The sequence below is a fragment of the Macrobrachium nipponense genome, chromosome 24 (assembly GCF_015104395.2).
Source record: "Macrobrachium nipponense isolate FS-2020 chromosome 24, ASM1510439v2, whole genome shotgun sequence".
Classification (NCBI taxonomy): domain Eukaryota; kingdom Metazoa; phylum Arthropoda; class Malacostraca; order Decapoda; family Palaemonidae; genus Macrobrachium; species Macrobrachium nipponense.
The window spans coordinates 78,162,180-78,179,830 of record NC_061091.1 but is presented as its reverse complement, the minus strand read 5'-3'; the positions used below and the strand labels follow the sequence as shown (position 1 = coordinate 78,179,830).

Sequence of the window (17,651 nt, the reverse complement as noted above, 5' to 3'; positions counted from 1 at the left end):
CCTGATGAAACTAGCCTAATCTCGCAGTTTACCGAATCTACACTGTACCAGCCTTAGTTAGCAATGTCTTCAGAATCTGTAAAAGCTCGATTAGTATTTCGCGGAGGTTTATATACAGCCTAGTAAGCAAGTTTGCATTTAAATACAGTACACCCATCGACACTACGCTTAGTTCGCAAATTTTCTCAATGATCCTTTTGATGAATGTTTCCTGTTGGTCAGTTTAATTTGTAGACTAAAGGTATGCTGAGAAATTTATGTACATGTACAAAAATTACTATTAAGTAATGGTAAAGTATTATTCGAGTATGGTAAATGGCTGTTTTCAGCAAATTTTTGTAATAAGTAATATATAAATACATGATAACGATTTCAGATCTGTTACTTGTAGACATTAAAAGAAAATCTTTCCAGCTAATTTTTCATCTTGTTTGATGAAAATTGGTCTTTGCATAGAGTGAAGTTTTTCTTTCCCCGCAGGATATTCTGGAAAGTATACGACAGAATATTGAGCAGACAAATTCTGCAATACCACAAGGATTATTGGCATCGGGAAGGCTTTCAGGTAAGGCTTTTGTGATTGTAAATAGTTATGGTTCAGTTTTGGAATTTGTATTGAAAAATTTGATAATTGATATAAGCTTGGTGGTCTTGTTAAATTACCTTGTTGTTATTAATTGATATAAGCTTGGCGGTTTTGTTAAATTACCTTGTTGTTATTCTATGTTGTTCGGAAGTTTACGCTGTTGTTGCTTTATGCATTGATAATTGCAGATAATGAAAGCTGCATAGAATCCCCTGAGATCACAAGAGATGGAGAGGAACAGCTTCACAGTGAAAAAACGTCGTCACTGACGATAGAGACGTTAATAGCCGAAACTGATGCACAAGACATCATTTTACCATCAGATATTGGGGCAGGTTCCAAGTCGACAGTTCTGACACCATCCTTTGCAAATACTTTCGTAACTGCACCTGAACAGCAGTCTCACATCGAAGTGGTAGAAGATTCTGCTACACTTTTGACAGCATCTCTAGGTGTAGAGCAGTCGCTTTTTAAGAAGGGTCACGTTGAGCAGGAACAGATTTTGAAGTGTGCCAAGGTAAAGTTTATTTTTAACCTTGAAATGATTTTTTTTAAGGCATGCCTGTTGTTCCTGCTTTGCTTTGTCAAATCACTGGGAGCTAGTCTGATCTGGAGATGAAGTAACCTGATTATAAAAGTTTCTTAGCCAGGAGTTGTTACAGCATTTAATTACGTATTTGATTGGAGTAATTGTTTCATGTTGGTTAATTTTTTACCAATTTTTCATATGTTTTATATGTTTTCCATGCATTACACTCCTTCTTCAGGAAGTAGAATTTTACATATTTTTTTCAGTGTGGAGGAGACTTTTCATTGGGTCAAGAAGTTAATTACTACAGGCTGTCAAACCATTCCATACCTAGCACTTGTTCACAGTGCTGTAGGTGAGAATTGTATATTAGTTTTGTATCAGTTTTGTGATCATTATACGTAGTAGAAAGAGTGAAGTACATATTGATTGTTGATATTATTGCAGTGTAGAGCTATGATAGGTTGAGGGGTACTGTACTTTGATATATGTAAGTTTGTTCATGAAACTTACCTGTCAGATATATATATAGCTGCATTTTCTGAAGTCCGACAGAAATTCAAAAACTTCCGGCACACACAGTGGTCAGCCAGGTGGTTAGTACCCATTCCCGCCGCTGGGAGGCGGGTATCAGGAACCATTCCCATTTTCTATTCATAATTTTTCTGTCGCCGGTGCTGGAAACACCTGTTTTCCAGTACCTCCGTCTTAGGATTTTGGAAACTTCATGGCCGCTAAAATATCCTAATTGGTCTTTTGATTTTATTGACTTGGATTTTGTGGCTAGGCATACGCTATCTTAAATTGTTTTGAATATGATTCATTTTTGTATATCTGAATCTAGTTAGGCTAGTTTTCAGAGGGTGTTTTTGTCTGCTAAGATAGGGTGTGGCTACCGAAAGCTTCGGTAGTTCCGCACTCGATATGCACGAGGGCTATGTCTTGCTTCTTTGTTGAGATTTGTCATGTAAGGAGTGTGAGACTTTGTCTAATTCCGTAAGGAAGACGTATGATCGTATGTACGCAATTAATCAGTAAACAAAGTCAGGGTAGGCTAACCTACCTGTAGGACTTTATTTTGTTCCTAACCCCGTAGTATGGCCTACGGGCTATAAATATGTCTCGTGAGGTAATGCCCTTACGTTATAGATTCCATCTGTATCTTGGAATCTAAGGTGCTCGCTCTCCTATCATTGTGGTGAAGAGTGCTACTTCTGTAGTTGTTACTCCTAACCCTGTATGTTGCCTTCGGGCCCTAAACAGTTTCTGTAGAGGGTATTGACCTTTCTCTGATACTCTATCGATTCGTAACTTAGAATCGAAAGTGCTGGCTTTGGAGAGCAAAAGTGAAGTGGCTAAGTGCAGTGACAGTGCCCCTTGTGTAGTGGAGGGTGCGTCAGATTGGCCTTATTTCGCCTCTAGGCCGGACCTCTGCTTGACTCCCAGGAACAGGGAGAGAGCATGTCGAAAGCCGAAGGAGGGTTACGAGGAAACTCCCACCGATCTGACGTGCCTTCGGCAGACCTGAAGTTACTCCCAGGCTGCCAAAGTGCGTGCACGAATCCTGAAGGATTGCTTCTCGTCCTCCGAAGCGTCCTCCCCTTGCGCAGGTTTGGATCTTCGGAAGGACTCGCGCCCTCTAAATAGATCTTTATAGAAGAGGACGTTTCACGTCGTCTCTCTCTCTCTCGTCATGCGTTGCAGTGAGAAGTAAGAAGGCGAACGTCGCCTGAACTCGTGTACGCCATTCCACCGAGAAAAGGGAAAGCAAGTCATATTAGCAGGACGCTTTTGAGCGCGGACGTCCTAGCTTTGTTGCTGTGAGAATAAGAAGGCGTTCCCTCGCCCCGCGTATTCTCACACGATCAACCCTTCACCTGAGACTGCTTCGTGCAGTCGGTTTTCTCTCCGAGATGTCTAATGCTCTTCCCTGAAGGCAGTTTCGCTTGCATTGACGCCTGTCAGGAGCGTGACGCTTTTCTGCACGCTTTTGACGCTCGGCTTGGACGGGACGTTCGTATGGACGCCAGGCGCGCGCGGTGCACGCCAAGCGCGCACCAGTAGACGCCGAGGCCGAGTGCACGCCAGTGGATACCGAGCGCGAGCGGCGCGCGCCAGTGGACGCCGAGAGTGCTCGCTGCTCGCCAGTGGACGCCGAGCGTGCTCGCTGCTAGCCAGTGGACGCCGAGCGCGAGCACGCCAGGTGTGTCGCCTGGCTGAACGTTTCTGTTGAAGTCTTCAAGCTGATTTGGGCCTAAAGATTTTTTTGCCACCTAACTTCGGTGATCCCTTCTACATCGCCTGTGAAGTAAGCAGTGCTTCGGAAGGAAGCTTAAAGTGAAAAGGCAACTTCGTTTCGAACCCAGCAAGACCACGGGTTTCGTGAATTATAGAGGTCTCTGTCAGTAATATTGCTTTTCGTAAAGTCAGGATTGGATGGAGTTATGGAAAGCTCAAGGAAAGATCTCTTTTGCTCTACCGCAGTCAAGACTTTGCGTAAGGCAGCTATGGGTTATGTAAAAGCTCGACGTCCTGCACGTCAGGACTCTCGGCAACGTTCAGTAGGATTCTTGCAAAGGCACTCATCAAAAGGACGCTCTTCAGGAAAGCGCAAGACAGGACTTCCTTTGCCATACTGCCAATAAATTTTGATACGGGAGAGGAAGCTGGTTGGAGAGTTTCTTCCTCTTCCCAGGATAATTTTGCAAGCTTTTTAGCCCATCTGAAAGGGCTTTTCAGATGATAGATTTTGTTAGTTTCCTAGTCGGGACTACGCTGCCGAATTGAACATCGTCGTTCTACCTGTCGTAAGCCGTCTCTTAACAGGATTCTTGCCCCTTCCTCGTTTGAGACGGAATCGAAATAAAAATGCTCGACTTCCTGGGATTACGTTTTTTGTCAATTCAGTGAATTTTCCCCCATTGACAATATACTATCGTTTTGTCAAGTAAGTGGGTATCCCCTCATTGACAAAATATCTCTTTGTCCCGTAAATGGGTTAGTTCTCATTGACAAACTTCTCATTAACTTTATATTGCGTAAGCGGATAAGCTCTTATTGACAAGATTCGGAAGAGCTCTCATTCATCATTCGCAGACTCGTACAAGAAATAGACTTGTAGACTACGTCAATGAACGCTTATGTCCAATAACATGAGAAGCTTGAGCTGTCCGCTTCAATTCTCTTGAGTTTTGTTATGAAACTTGCCTGTCAGATATGTATGTAGCTGTATTTCCGAATTCAGCTATAGTATATATGTCTGTCTGCCAGGTAAGTATGAAAAAACTTTATTGCAATATAATATCATATTTTGCCTTGCGTTATTTTACTACTGGTTGGTTCAAGTCATATACGCTTGCTGTAGTTACCTCTTCGGATGGCACCGAGAGGTCTATTGTCTATTATTTTAAGACATTTAATCGTTACTCCCTGCAGCCTTCCAGGAGTTTCGATTTATCTTTTACCGTTGTATGGTAGTGTTATGACGACACGAACGCATCTATATATTTAGCGTTTTCTGTTTCGCTTAAATATACCAGCTTGAGAGTCTCTTTATGCTAAAAATTACGGACCTATTTCTTCGTAGAATAGGGTAGCTGGCAACCCAGGCATAAAGTTAAGAGACGACGATCGTAAGCTGCTGCTGTCACTGTCCTCTCCGCCAGTCCAACTCCAAACGAGGCAGTACCAGCTCGTTCGCTGTCATGCGCGGTAGGTTACGTCTCTCTCTCCTGCGGGATTGACTGACTAACCGTATCTCTGTGCTGGCAGTTACGTCTCTCTCTCTCCTGCGGGATTGACTGACTAACTGTATCTCTGCCCTACAATCACGGACTTTAGCCTAAGATTGAGGGGATTTCTTACATGAATGAATAAACATTGCATTCGTTTTTGCCTTACTATGTTCTCAGAGATATCTCTTACTCCTTTCGGTGCTCGTTACCGCACGGGTATAGGACTACGATCTACCCGAACATTTCACTATTATATATGCTCTCCTGCTTAGGCAAAGCGCAGCCTTTTTATGTTTAGGGAAGTAAACATACTGTGGGAGGGAATGGATGAGCTTGCTGGGGACCATTTCCTTCCTAAAGAAGTTTGTTTCCCTGAATAGACTGCAATTCAGACCTCTACAGTTTTTTCCTACCGGGAAACTGAAATTTTATTAAAGATCTAGGAATGTATTCTGAACATCTCTCGGTGCGTTAAGTATCACTTAAGGTGATAGAAAGAAGGTGCCGGGACATCTGGAGAGGGTTTCAGATGTCCGGATCATAATCTGAAAGAATTGGAAGCAATTCTGTCGTCCCTCCAGTCCTGGAAACGAGTTTTTGGAACCAGTGGTCATATCAAACTCTGATCTTCCACAGCTCTCTCATATCTTAGGAAGTATCTTCTCTCGGTCCCTGTTCGGGTTTACGAGGAAAGAGCCTATTATAACAACAGGCGTAGAATGTAACGATCCTCTAGAGGTTCGTTACAGGATTACAAAAGTCCGTACGAATCGTCTCGATCGACGGCAGCAACTACTGACTTCCGAGTGGAATCTTTCTTTAGAAGTATGTTGAAGTTATGGAGACTTTAGGGACGTCCTTTCATACATCTCTTCGCTATGATATTGAACAGGGATGGATGTTTAGTCTCTTTTCTCCTTTTCAAACGCTTAGGAAATGTAAATAAGATTATTTATACCATCACAGGGAGCGACAATGACGCTAATCGCCCCATGTTGGCCTTCAAGATCCTAGATTGCACAGAGGTCACGTTCCTTCCAAGGACCTTTTCCGAGAGAGTCAGTCTACTTTAACACGAAAGGTACCTATAACCTCTCCGCTCTGATTCGACTACGTTCAGACTATCGAGATGTTGACAGCATAAGATTGCTGTCTTCCCTTTCCGTTTGAAGAATGGGATAAGCTGGCAGTCACAACTATTAAAGAATAACGCAAATATGTTGTTGACGGCCTTTGGGCTCAGAGATTTGCTTCTGTCAAACACAAGCCCTTCACGATCTTTGAGTTCTGTGGAATCTCGAAACTCGCTCACATCTACTTTTTGTCTCACCTGTTTTCTCGGAGTCAGACACTCGTGCGAGATCAGGAGACACATAGTAGCCCTGAGTTTCTTGTTGACGAAGTCGGTTGCGTTTTGTAACACCACGATGATCGTTTAACATGAGACCAGGTTGGACTGTCAGGCATTCGTCCTTCGGGACTGAATCGCCTTTTTGCTCCTCGCTCCTTTCTCCTGGCACCAGAAGCTCGAGTCAGGAGTGGCTCAGAGTTGATTCGCTAACGACGTTTGGTTGCGTTGATACACCCCCCAAGGTTTGCTTAGCTTGAATCGCCAGGCAGTCCAGACACAAATCATCCTTCAGCGAAGAATAGTGCTTATGGTCTTCAGTACAGCCTTTGCTGTCCTTGATTCGTTCTGACTGGTCAACTGATCGGTCACCTGACTTAGTACAGACTGACTGCATGTCCAGATCGAAGCTTTCAATATGGAACTTAGACATAGTCTGAAGTTTTCTTGATGTCAAAGCATTCGACATCTCCTACCTGTTAACTTCTTGCACGTGATCAGGAAGCCTTTTTCTAACCACCCTAGATACCCCCGACAAAAAAGAGGGTTAGTGAGGTTTTCAGCCATCGTCAGAAGTTTTGGCATTAGAGAACAGAAGGCGGTGCGTTCTCTAAGCCTTCCGTTGTGGCCTAAGAATGGAAACCCGTCTTGTTCTTGGCCAGGAGCTTGGAATCAAGGATGGCACAAGTTTATTGGGCAGGAGCCAGAGAGAGTCTGTGCCCTGTCAGGTCTCTCAAGTTTTATCTACATAAAACTCAAGAAAGTCGAAGTCGTACTGACAATCTGCAGTGTTCCGAAAAGACCAGACTTGCCATATCGAAGAACACCCTGGCTTTATTGTTGAAGGAGTTCTTCAAAAAAAAGCTCCTTCATTGTGTTGGCACAAGATTTGAAATCTTTTGATTTGTGAATGCTCACGAGGTGAGGGCGCGCCTCGGAAGCATTTCAACAGAGCATGGCACTCAGCAACATCCTGAGTACCATGTTTTAGCGAAGCAACTCTGTGTTCAATTCACACTCCCTGCGAGATGTGAAGATGGCATATGAGATCTGCTGCTCGCTAGGGCCATACGTGTCTGCAGACACAATCTTGGGGTAGTAGTACCACTCATCCTATCCTGTAGAAAATGGTTAGGAAGAGCTCTTAATTTAGTAGTTTGAGTCGCCGACAACGGTGACTTCTTAACTTTAAGCCTTAGTTAACACACCTTAACTTTGGCTAGGTTGGTCAGGTGGTGATATATATTTTTATATATATATATTTATTTATTTTACTTCTTAGCCTCATGGTATGGTCAATATGGTCTAGTCACGTCGTGGTCTCGCCCCTGTTGAACAGATCATCTGGAGTGCACCAGCTATATAGGTCTCTACCTCGCTGGCAACTCTAGTAGCACAAGCAGACTTACGTGGCAATAACCACGAAGCCAGCAATGCTAACAGGTGGAACCAAGATGTAAATCATCTGCATGCATTTGTTTCCCAAAATCCTTCTATTCTGTCCCTTCCCACCTCCAACGGTGGGATTCAGCTATATATATATCTGACAGGTAAGTTTCATGAACAAAATGATATTGTTATGATACAATAAAGTTTGTTCATACTTACCTGGCAGATATATATAATTAAGTACCCACCCACCTCCCCTCAGGGGACAGTGGAAATAAAAATTATGAATAGAAAATGGGAATGGTTCCTGATACCCGCCTCCCAGCGGCGGGAATGGGTACTAACCACCTGGCTGACCACTGTGTGTGCCGGAAGTTTTTGAATTTCTGTCGGACTTCAGAAAATGCAGCTATATATATATCTGCCAGGTAAGTATGAACAAACTTTATTGTATCATAACAATATCATTTTTCTTAACTCAATAATAATAGTAATAATAATGTATTCTCCTCATCTGCTGGTAAATATTATGATAAATTTCCACAGGGCATGGAAAGATAATCAGCTTTGTGTTTCATTCATTCTCCCTGTGACAACTGCCTACATGCACATTGAAACATAAGAGTAAAATGAACTACAAAAGTAGGATATCTTTCCAAATCTTTAGGAAATTTATTTTACCACCTACTGGCAGACAGGAAGAATAATAAAGATTTATGTCAGTTTATTTATAGTGATTTAAATTTGTATATAATTCCTTATACTGGTGATAAAGAGAACTGTTGTTGTTTATAAAGTTTGGAAAAATGCTCTTATTATCACCAGTATTTTTTTCTAGAAGTGTACTATTGAAATAGCTTTGTCTTTCAGCATTGCAGAAACAGTATCCAAGAGACATCAACTTCAAGAATTGCAAGGGTCATCACGTACAACAAAATCCGTCTCGGTCGAGGGCAAGAATTCCGAAACCTCCGCAAAGAAACATATCTGCGACAAATGCGGAAGAGTTTTTTCCAAGTGGAAGCATCTCTCCATCCATTACACAAAGGTAACGGCTTCTATAAACATCATTGTAGATATGGATATGAAAGGCTTTGACAAAAATGAGATCAATTTTCAATATTTGGCTAAATTTTGAAAAGGTTTGTTTGAAAAGGTATGTATCCCTCGCACCGATGGGCTGTAGAACTGTCTCCCTGTGGATGTTGTGCTGTTGGAACGTCAGAAATTCAAGTGGAGATTCAATGCAACACTTCCTTAAAAATGTTCCGTGAATTTTAATAATTTACATAACACTTTTATCCATTTATTTACTTGTAAATTATTTTTTATTTTCTGTTGAGGTAACCGGTGGATTGCATAGCTTGAGGACCGTTTTGTACCACCTGTCCCCAAGCATTTGAAGTTTTGCCGAGTTTCTGTCTTTCTTGATTCTTTCAACATCTCTTCATTTAAGAGGCAGGTTTACCACTTCTTCTGAGTTCTGAGGGTACCCTCCCTTTCTTCACTTTTTTCTTCTTATTCTGTTTTCTTTAGCCTTGGAATGGAACAAGGGATTAGGCGTCCTGTTCAAAAAGGTTAAGTGGAGACGTATGCTATAGAAGTTTTAAAAACAGTGACAGAGCTTTCTGAGTTGTGTCTGGAGTGATCTTTAGATGTAAAGTGATGTACAAGAGTGAGCCATAAAATTGTATGGTTGAACGTACTTCGTACAAGTACAATTGTGCACAACGCTGGAAATAATTTCATGTGTACCAAAGCTTTTGCAGTTTATGTTCTTGAAGGTTTGATACTTAGTATTATATGTTACTGTCAAAATAAATGCACTTGCATTTCAAGAAACCTAAATGCCTAACAGGGAGTTAAACGCAACTGAGATGCCCCAACTGCTAATAGGATACCACCCTTGCAATGTTATTCTGGTGCTGGCTAATGTAAAGGCATTTTTATTTTGACCAAAATCCTTGTTTTTGGTTAAACATTTTCTTAATAGATAACATAAGATGCTACTCTTTTAAAGACATCAATTATTTAGTGTTATCTGTATTTTAAAGACAGTGATTATTTAGCGTTATCTGTACGAATGTTTTTGCAGGTACATCATGATGAAGATGGGCCAGAATCATCAGTGACTGATGTTGGGAGCAATGAATTGCTAAGTAATAACACTCTCCCTCTGTACTGCTGTAAGACTTGTAACCTAGCCTGCCAGGACTCTACAGAGATTCAAACACGCACCACTTTGCCGTTTGCCAACTGACGATGAAAACAATGCATCTACGGTATGAGTGTCAATGTATTGGTTTTATATCTGATTGCTTGTGAAGAAACTGCATGCTAGATATGTATAGTTTGTATAATTAATGATAGTGTTGAACCTTGAAGATAGTTCACAACAATAACCATATTAAAAAAAAATGTCAAGTTAAAATATAGTTGAGTATAGCATTTATTATTTATAATGTTGTAGTTGCCTTGAAATTATAAGGTAAAACAATTTCACCCCTAAAATAGCTTTTTCTTACTTTTAATACTTCCCATAACAACAAGAATCGCGACTGAATTAGCGGATTGGATGTAAACAAAATTACCGTATTAGCTTTACGAATCTTAATAAGCAGAAGCTCACAGCTTGGAACCGCACCATCGTCTTTGCTCCCCTTGGTCTTCGTCATCCATAAGGGATGATTACTGTGCTTGCAATGTCATAGGGAACTGTTCCAGCTGCTTTGTAGACTAAGAGAGTAGCCTCCTCTCTATGCCAGTGCAATTTCTCGATTTGCAAACAATCCAATGGGGAAATCCTACGAGTGTTTAGAAATACTATAACCTAGTGTGTTTGTTAAGCTAATCAAATGTTCAAGTCTTGATAACTAACAATATTTGTTTCTAATTACCTTATGCCTAATTAATGGGTCACATTTTTTATTAACGACAGCTATCGAATCGTATCCTCATCACAAATGTTCTGAAGCTCCACAAGCTGCGGAAGTTCGTCTGTGAAATATGCGGCATCGAGTACCGGACCTTCAAGAGAATTACCTATCATCTTCCTCGATGCTCACCGGGACCTTATCCTTGCAATGTCTGCACAATGCTGTTTACCTCACGCAGGGAGCTCAACTATCACAAAAATAAGATGCACAAGTAAGGATATGAAATGCTGATTTTTTTTCCGGGCTTTTAAGTTAACTCGGAGTTTTTGATACTTTTACCATTTTCTCAATTAGAATATTTTCTACTGATTGCATTTTTTGAACCTTTTATTGATATTGATTCAGTATGATACTTATGTATATATAAAGTAAAGCCAGTTCCCTGAGTGTTTGATATTTCTATACTAAATAAAATTAAACAAATTGTTATGCATCAGTAATTTATATTGGCTCTGCAGTTATGATATTAGTGGTATATACTTTATGATGTGAAGTAATTTCTTATTATCATTAATTAAAATTTAAGACCATAAATTAGTTCCTAGTCATCATTGAATAATATTAAAGAACTTACAAAAATTCAGATTAGGAATTTCCTGAGGAAAAATTACATTTTTGCGTAGATTATGATTCATCCCATTAATGTTCCAGGAACGAAAAGTGTTTCGTTTGTGAAGAATGCGGCAAATCATTCCAGAGGAAATCATCTTTGCAAAAACATGCCATTAACTGGCATGAGTCCAGCAGTGCCGTGGGTCCATTCAAGTGTGAATTGTGCCCCAAAAAATTCATCCGCAGGATCTACCTGACCAATCACAAGTTGCGAATGCATGGATTAGACAAGAAGTTTTTGTGTCAGGTAATTCTCATGTTTATATGAATTACAGATTCTTTTAGCCCTTTTAAAAAAAGTTAATGATCAGTTAAAGCGATAAACAGATTGCTGATTAATTAATGTGTGAAGTGATAGGATAATTAAGTGGTAGGTCTGACCTCTACAAGGTTTCATTTCTTAATATCACCCCTTTCTGTTTGTGCTATATAATGAAATTCTGTAATTTGGTATGACAAAGTTTGTTGTAAAATGAATCCATTACTTGTACATAGCCTGTCTGGGCTTCTGAGCAAATTTTAAATGGATTTTCTTAAGAAAAAGAAGTACTATGGTGCTGTCAAAATCTTGAGCTTGACATATATGCAAATGATTACATGGGTCTAGAAAAGCAGACTAGCTTACTGATTATGTGTCTGTGGCCTTAACATGAGAGTGTAACTTACTTTCAGTAGTGTGGGAAATATTTCTTGTTTATTTTCTTCAAGTTTTTTTTCATGGATTTTTATTTCATCATGAATAATTTGATTATTTCAGTGGTATGGCAAGAGGTTTTTCACAAGATTGGTGTTTAAGTGATTGGTTCCACTGGGTTCCTTATATTTCTGCAAATATTTATTGCTTTGTAAAACAGACTTAACCATTTCCTTCTTTTCACATGACAATATGATCCCAAAATAAAATGATCCATCATTTCTCACCCTCTCTGTCCTTTTTACATTGAGGTTTTCTTTGTTTCATGTGTACTCTACATCTGTATCACACTTTCACAGAGAAATGTTCAATAGTTCCTTTGTACATTCCCACTTTGGCTTTCATAGGCATCGTAAGCTTAGTCTTAGTCTTTTGAACACACCTTCCTTGCATTCCCTTTTCTGTGGCTGGCCTCATATCTTGTCCTACCATAGTGGACGATGTTTGGTAGGGCCTATAATGGTATAGTATATGCATGACCAGAGTATCCCTGGTGCCTTCCCCATAGGTCTCTCCTTAATTATGAATTAAATCAAGAATGGGAACCCAGCAGCTGGATTTTAAGCCTTAGATAGAGACTTAGTTCCCATAGTGCTAGGAGTAACACTTCAACTACTTAAGAGATGCAGACAGTGTAGGTCTTGAAGCCTTTGTTCATCACGTGAAAGGTAAGGTATTGGGAATACAGGGGGTCCTCGAGTTACGACGTAGATCCGTTCTTACGATGCATCGTAACACGATTTTCAGCGTAAGTCGGAACATTGAAAAATACCACATGATTTAATGTAAATACCTATCAATAACAACGAGAGAACAATTCCTTACCTTTATTAGTTTGATTGGCTTGCACACTGGAGAGGAAGCTGCGGTGCTGGAGAGACTGGGGGGGAGGTTAGTGAAGAGAAAAGACCTCCAGAAGTTGCTGGAGATGCTGAGGCAGATGATTTCTTGAGGTGAGGCAGAACATACTAGTCTGGAGATGCTGAGGCAGGTGATTCTTGAGGTGACGGCAGAACATACTACTGGGAGATGTTGGGGCAGGTGAGTCTTTAGGTGAGGCAGAACCTACAGAAGGTGCTGGAGATACTGGGGCAGGTGAGTCTGGGTTAGCAGAACATTCAGAAGGTGCTGGAGATTGTGGGGCAGGCGAGTCTGGATTAGCAGAGGCAGCTGAGGTAGAGGTACAGGATCTCCTGCAGGCGCTCTCTACCTTTCTTAAAATACTGCTCCAGGTTAGTCTGAACAGAGAGCGACCTCTTTTCATCCAAGATCTCCTTGTAACACTGCATCAAATCCATGACGCCTCTGGAAACCCTAGTGAACCTGTCCAAGTTGGGATCCTGAGCCTCAAAAGTTGACAACGCTTGCTGCAACTCTGCAAAACCTCTTATCAAGTCCTGCCTTGTGAAAGCCTTAGGCTCTGGGGTGGGTGCTTCTTCTTCTTCCTCTATTATCTGCTTCTCCAGTTGTATCAGGTCTCAGCAGATAACTCCTCGCCATGAGACTCCAGCAGCTCTGTAACATCATCAACCTCCATCTCCAATTGATTTCCTTACTCAGGGCAACAACGTTCTTGAAAACTAGCTGAACTGTGTCCTCAAACCCATGGAAATCATTCACAAATTGAGGACAAATTTTCTTCCAGACACCATTCCATGTTTTGTTTGCTTAACCTCCTCCAGGAATTAGCAATGTTCTTTACAGCATCAAGGATGTGGTAGGATTTCCAAAAGTCCTTCAGAGTCAAGTCCTTCTTGGTTTCAGTTGCCTGTAAAGCCATAGCAATTGTCCTTCGTAGGTAGTAGGCCTTGAACGAAGCAATCACTCCTTGGTCCATAGGCTGTAAAAGGGCCGTGGTATTAGGTGGAAGGTAAACCACCTTGACATTAGGGTTGAAGTCTCCCAGCTGGGCAGGGTGTCCAGGGGCATTGTCCAGCACTAGCAACACCTTAAAGGGATACCCTTGGAGGCGCAATACCGCTCCACACTTGGAACAAAAATGGTTTACGAACCAGTCCTCAAAAACACTGCAAGTGTCACCCATGCCGTCTTGTTGACTTCCAAAATTACTGGTAGTTGACCCTTCCAAATGCCCTTGAGTGCCCTTGGATTTTCAGCCTGATACACCAACAAGGGCTTCAGTTTGAAGTCGCCAGCAGCATTACCCCCAAGAGTAAAGTTAGCCTCTCCTTGCTGGCTTTATGACCGGGTGCTGACTTCTCCTCCTTGGCGATGTAAGTGCGGTTAGGCATACGTTTCCAAAACAAACCTGTCTCGTCTACGTTAAACACTTGCTGAGCAGAATAACCCCCCCTCCTTAATTATCTCAGACAACGCTTTAGGAAATTCACTCGCTGCTTTCTCATCCCCACTAGCAGCTTCACCTTGCAATTTAAGGTTATGGTAATTGGCCCGAGCCTTAAATCGCATAAACCAACCCCTACTAGCCACAAACTCTTCACTTTCACTTCCCTCCCCCTTTTCTTTTTTCAACGCTTCAAACAATCTTTTCGCCTTCTCCTGAATCACCATAAGGCTGACTGGGATACGCCGTTGATTTTGGTCTTCCAACCCAAAGCACCAATAACCTTTCCATTTCAATTATTAGACCACTACGCTGCTTAGTTATCACTGTCGCTTTCATAGGAGCAGATCCTTTCACATGTTCAACGATGCGCTCTTTATCTTTGATATGGTAGCAACGGTCGAACGGCTAAGGCCAAGCGAGCGGCCATGTTTGTTGGCGTTTCTCCCTTCTCAGATCGCTTTATAATGTCCACTTTAATTTCCATGGTGATGGCCTTTCTTTTCTTCGATGCACTACCATCAGAAGAGTCCGCCTTGCGCTTGGGAGCCATAACAAAGAGCAAAAAGTTACAAAAACGATACAACACGAGGGAGAGAGAGGCGTGTAAACACCAAAATGGCGTATGGGCGAGGACTGAGCGTAGCGAAGCGACGCCGTCCTCTCCCCCACAAAGCGTATTCCTTCCGCCGTGCGCCTGGAACTAGTTCGCGTTTGTTTACGTTGCTTACGACGCTAAACCGCGTACAGACGGAACGACGCAAAATATTATTTTTTATATTTTTATGGGGGCGCGTTCGTAACCACGAAACATCGTAAGTCGAGACCAGCGTAACCCGAGGACTTACTGTAATGATCGACAATATGACAAAGGTAGTGCATCTGAGGAATCGAGGAGGCAGTTAAAATATTTGTTGAGCAGAAGCCAGTTTAGCATCTTGAATATTCCCATATCAATTGGGACTTGTGCTAATGGTGAAGAATGCATTTGGATATGGAACAAAACTCTTACAATTCAAAATAAGTTTTTATGCATTCAACTTACCTGTCAGATATATACTTAGCTATAGACTCCGTCGTCCCCGATAGAAATTCGAATTTCGCGGCACACTCTACCGCCCCGCCGCTGGTGGCGGGAATAGGAATCATTCCCGTTTTCTAAGACAGATTTTCTCTATCGGCCGTGACAGCAACATTGTTGTTGTTACTCCTGATTTGATTTTCGTGTTGTTCATCGCTATTGATCTTCTAAGCCGGTTATTTTGGTGACGTATTGGATCTTTGGTTTGGCATACTCTTTCGTGGACTGTTTTTTGGACTTGGTTTTGGATATTTCTCATGATGTCGGATTCTAGCTTTCGGTTAGAAGACAGTGTAAAATGAGGATGCATGGTGAGGCTACCGAAAGCTTCGGTAGACCCTCACACAGTTTGTAAGGGGTGTAGAAGGAATGAATGTTCAATTTTCTAACTCCGTGATGAATGTGTAAATATGAATGAGGAAGAATGGAAGAATTTAAATTCATATTTAAGGGAAATTAGATATGGATAGGGCTAGGAAGGCTTCCTCCAGTGTAAGTAGGTCTCGCTCTAACGAGCCTATTAAATTAACACCTAACCTTAAACCTCTATCTTCTTCCTCTAGTACTAAGACTGCAAATCCGGCAACGGAAATTGCAGATCTTAAAGCTGCGCTACCAAACGGATGGAACGTCAAATGCTGACGTTGAAAGGTAAGCACAGTGATAGTGAATTAAGTGTCCCCATAGTGCAGTGGAGGGTGCGTCTGATCGCTCTGTCTCGCTCCCAGGCCAAGACCTCTTCCAAGCTCACAGGCCCAGAGGAAGAAGGAATGTCGAAAGCCGTACGGAGGTTACTGGAGAATCCCCACGATCAGGCGTCCCCTCTGGCAGATTCTGTGACGACCCGAACTGCCAAGGATCGCTATCGAAAAAGCATCCTAAAGAAGTGTTTTTCTTTGTCAGATTCTTCACCGATGTAAGGGGATGGAGTTCTGATTGAACTGTCACGCCCCTTAAAGAGAAGTTGGAAGGCTCCAACTTTGGATTCCAGACCTTGAACTTTTCTCCGATCTATCACCTTGTGAGAAGAAGGAAAAGGAGTTGGTTCCTAAACGGAAATCGGAGTTTCCTTCCGCTTCTAGACAACCCTCACCTGAATCAGGGAAGGAGAAAGAGAATGCGGCTGCGAAAATTATCCTAAATGTGCAGGAGCAACTTTCGGCCTTAGTAGGAGTTTTTTACTAAGGAAACTCCCAGGAGAAAGGACTCTTTCCTTCCTATAAAGAAGACGAAGGGAAGGAAAGAAGAAAACGGAAGTTTCGGCTTATACTCAGAGGAGTAATAAGAATGCGCCAAAAACGCCAACCTGGCGCAATGCGCCAGATGCGTTTGAGACTCCATACGAGTCAGAAGAGCCAGAAGCGCCAGATGCGCCATATCGCCAGAAGCGCCAGCCTGGCGAAAATGCGCCAGAAGCGCCAGAGGCGCCAGATGCGCCACCCTGCCGAAATGCGCCAGAAGCGCCAGATGCGCCAGAAGCGCCACTCTGCCGAAATGCGCCAGAAGCGCCAGCTTGGCGCAAGGAATCACGAGCGCCAAACCCGGCGCAATGAGCCACAGTGACAAATAAGAGACGGACTTCTTCCAAAAGACAATTAAGCCAGGAAGATTTGTTTGGCTTTCGGAAGGATAAAACCTATACCTGACAAGGACTCTAGTTGTCGCACAAGCGCCGTATTCCTTGTCAGGACATAAGGGTGGTTCCGGAGAAAGCGATAGGAGAGGACATCTATCGTCTGACAGGCGAGAAAGGTGTCGCACAAGCGGCCATCGCTCTTGCCAGGAGAAGGATAAGGTCGTTTTGCAGGATCAACCTATCTCTCGTAGGGATGCAAGTTATCACAGGCGGTCGTCGTTCTTGCGAGAGTGGGGGGATGTTGCGAGAGGCCAGTCTCCTGCTGGAAATAAACAATCCTCTTCGAATTGGATTGGGAAGAGATTTCGGACTCTGAAGATCACTCGGCTCCGGGTTTGTCAGATTACAAGACGCTGGCAGCCCTCTTACTTCAAGAGTTTGGGGACTCTTTAAGCCCGACTGCTCCTCCTTCTCCAAGGTCCTATTTACAAGCACGAAGGTCCCGAAACTCAATCATCTTTTATTAAAATGAGCCAACCATTTCCATGAACAAGGCTCTCCGATTCGTAGGAAATTGGTTGGAATCCAAGGAGAAGGCGGGGAAGACAGTCCTTTACCTGCCCTCCTTCCAGACTATCAGGAAAGAAGGGAATTTGGTACGAGACGGGCAAACCACGGGGTCTAGCTCTCTCGTCCACTGCCGAAGCAGATTTTTCGAATCTGGTGGATTCGTCTAGGAGACAAGCCTTGTCATCAGCAAAGATCACATGGGGGACTTCTGAGATGGACCATCTCCTCAAGGGATTGTTTAATGTCTTAGAAGTTTTTAACTTCTTAGACTGTCCCTTGGGGTGTTGGTCC

The 17,651-nt window shown here is 42.4% G+C and overlaps 1 protein-coding gene across 1 annotated transcript in view; it reads left to right on the top strand.

The window, feature by feature from the left end:
• The window catches only part of LOC135205830 (zinc finger protein 184-like), a 35,535-nt gene that overhangs the window by 8,879 nt on the left and 9,005 nt on the right, over positions 1-17,651 (top strand). The window contains 8 exon segments of the mRNA XM_064237080.1: positions 481-565; positions 775-1,103; positions 1,382-1,470; positions 8,457-8,634; positions 9,682-9,828; positions 9,830-9,868; positions 10,525-10,733; positions 11,174-11,381. Of these exon segments, the coding sequence (XP_064093150.1) occupies positions 481-565; positions 775-1,103; positions 1,382-1,470; positions 8,457-8,634; positions 9,682-9,828; positions 9,830-9,868; positions 10,525-10,733; positions 11,174-11,381 (1,284 nt within the window).